The sequence below is a fragment of the Phytophthora parasitica genome (genome assembly GCF_000247585.1).
Source record: "Phytophthora parasitica INRA-310 unplaced genomic scaffold supercont2.72, whole genome shotgun sequence".
Taxonomy (NCBI): domain Eukaryota; phylum Oomycota; class Peronosporomycetes; order Peronosporales; family Peronosporaceae; genus Phytophthora; species Phytophthora nicotianae.
Genome location: NW_008649058.1, coordinates 282128 through 283450, shown reverse-complemented (window position 1 = coordinate 283450; position 1323 = coordinate 282128). Strand labels below are relative to the sequence as shown.

At 51.1% G+C, this 1323-nt stretch overlaps 1 protein-coding gene across 1 annotated transcript in view; it reads left to right on the top strand.

Annotated features, from left to right (window-relative positions):
• The window catches only part of PPTG_24175 (hypothetical protein), a gene marked incomplete at its 5' end in the record, with an annotated part of 6992 nt that extends 5759 nt beyond the window's left edge, over positions 1-1233 (top strand). The window contains one exon of the mRNA XM_008915585.1: positions 269-1233. Coding sequence (XP_008913833.1) covers positions 269-1162 — 894 coding nt within the window. The 3' untranslated portion in view covers positions 1163-1233. The remainder of the gene's footprint in view (positions 1-268) is intronic.
• Between the last annotated feature and the right edge of the window lie 90 nt (positions 1234-1323).

The following is a 1323-nucleotide window of genomic DNA, read 5'->3' as shown; positions in this document are numbered from 1 at the left end:
CAAGGATTATTACATCCCTTGGATATTCCAGAAGATCGGTGGAAACATATCACTATGGACTTCGTGACTTCACTCCCCGAGACCAAGCCAAATCGCTACAACGCTGTGATGGTTGTCGTCGATCGCCTCACAAAGCGAGCGCATTTGGTTGCGACTAAATCAACAGCCACTGCGCAGGACACAGCAAAACTTTTCCGGGACAACTATCAGCGTTTTCATGGACTGCCTGCTTCTATTGTGTGTGATCGATTCAAAATTTACCTCTAAGTTCTGGACAAAACTACTGGAGTTGCAAGACACCAAGTTAAAACCCAGCAGCGCCTTCAAACGTTCAACGGACGGCCAAACGGAGATTACGAATCGTTACCTTGGAGACTTCCTGCGAGCTTACGTAAGTCCTCACCAAACAGATTGGAACGAATTCCTCGCGCTGGCCGAGTTAGCGTACAATTCCCGCGTCCACGACAGCATCGGAATGGCTCCATTTGTCGCTGATTTGGGGTATTTACCGCGCTCGGTCAGTGAATTAGCAGTCCCACCTCGCGACAGACCTCGGTCTGCATCCCGATTCGTTGACACGCGGCAGACTATCCTAACGGAGTGCCAAGACGCGTTGGAACAAGCGCAACAGAGGATGAAGTTCTATTACGATCGCAACCGGCCAACTATCTCATTTCAAGTCGGCGATGAAGTTCTTCTCGACACCTCCAACTTGGCTCTTCACCACGTCGGTAATGATGGAAAGAGGTCACTGGCTCCGAAGTACATCGGGCCATACCCTGTTGTCAAGATTACAACACCCGACGCATACCAGATCGGGCTTCCACCAGGGCTCAAATTGCACGACGAGTTTCACGTATCTCGCCTACGACGCTACACGCCGGACGACTCTGCTACTCGTGACAACCGAGTTCCAGTATTGATTACACGCGACGGCAGCCTCGGATTACAGGTCAAACAGATTCTTAAGCATCGAGTTCGTCGCAGTGTCGACGAATACTATATTCGTTGGTATGGCAGTGCTAACAAAGACTCATGGGAACCTGCAGAATCGCTTGTCCAAGTCAGCGGGCTCATCGATGCATTCCACGATCGCGAAAAGCCATCACGGCCCAGGACTCGCTCTCAAGCGGCTCACACCACCACTACGCCGCTTTCCTAAAGGAGGGAGTGTGACAGTACACCATGGATTCCACGACTTCTTTGGCTGCTTTCTGATTTAGCGTCGCATGGAGCGCACTACTCATCATGCAGCTGACACCCACGATCAACGGCCAGGAGACTCATCTCAAAGTTGTAGGCAGTTAGCTAGCTTTGCATTTG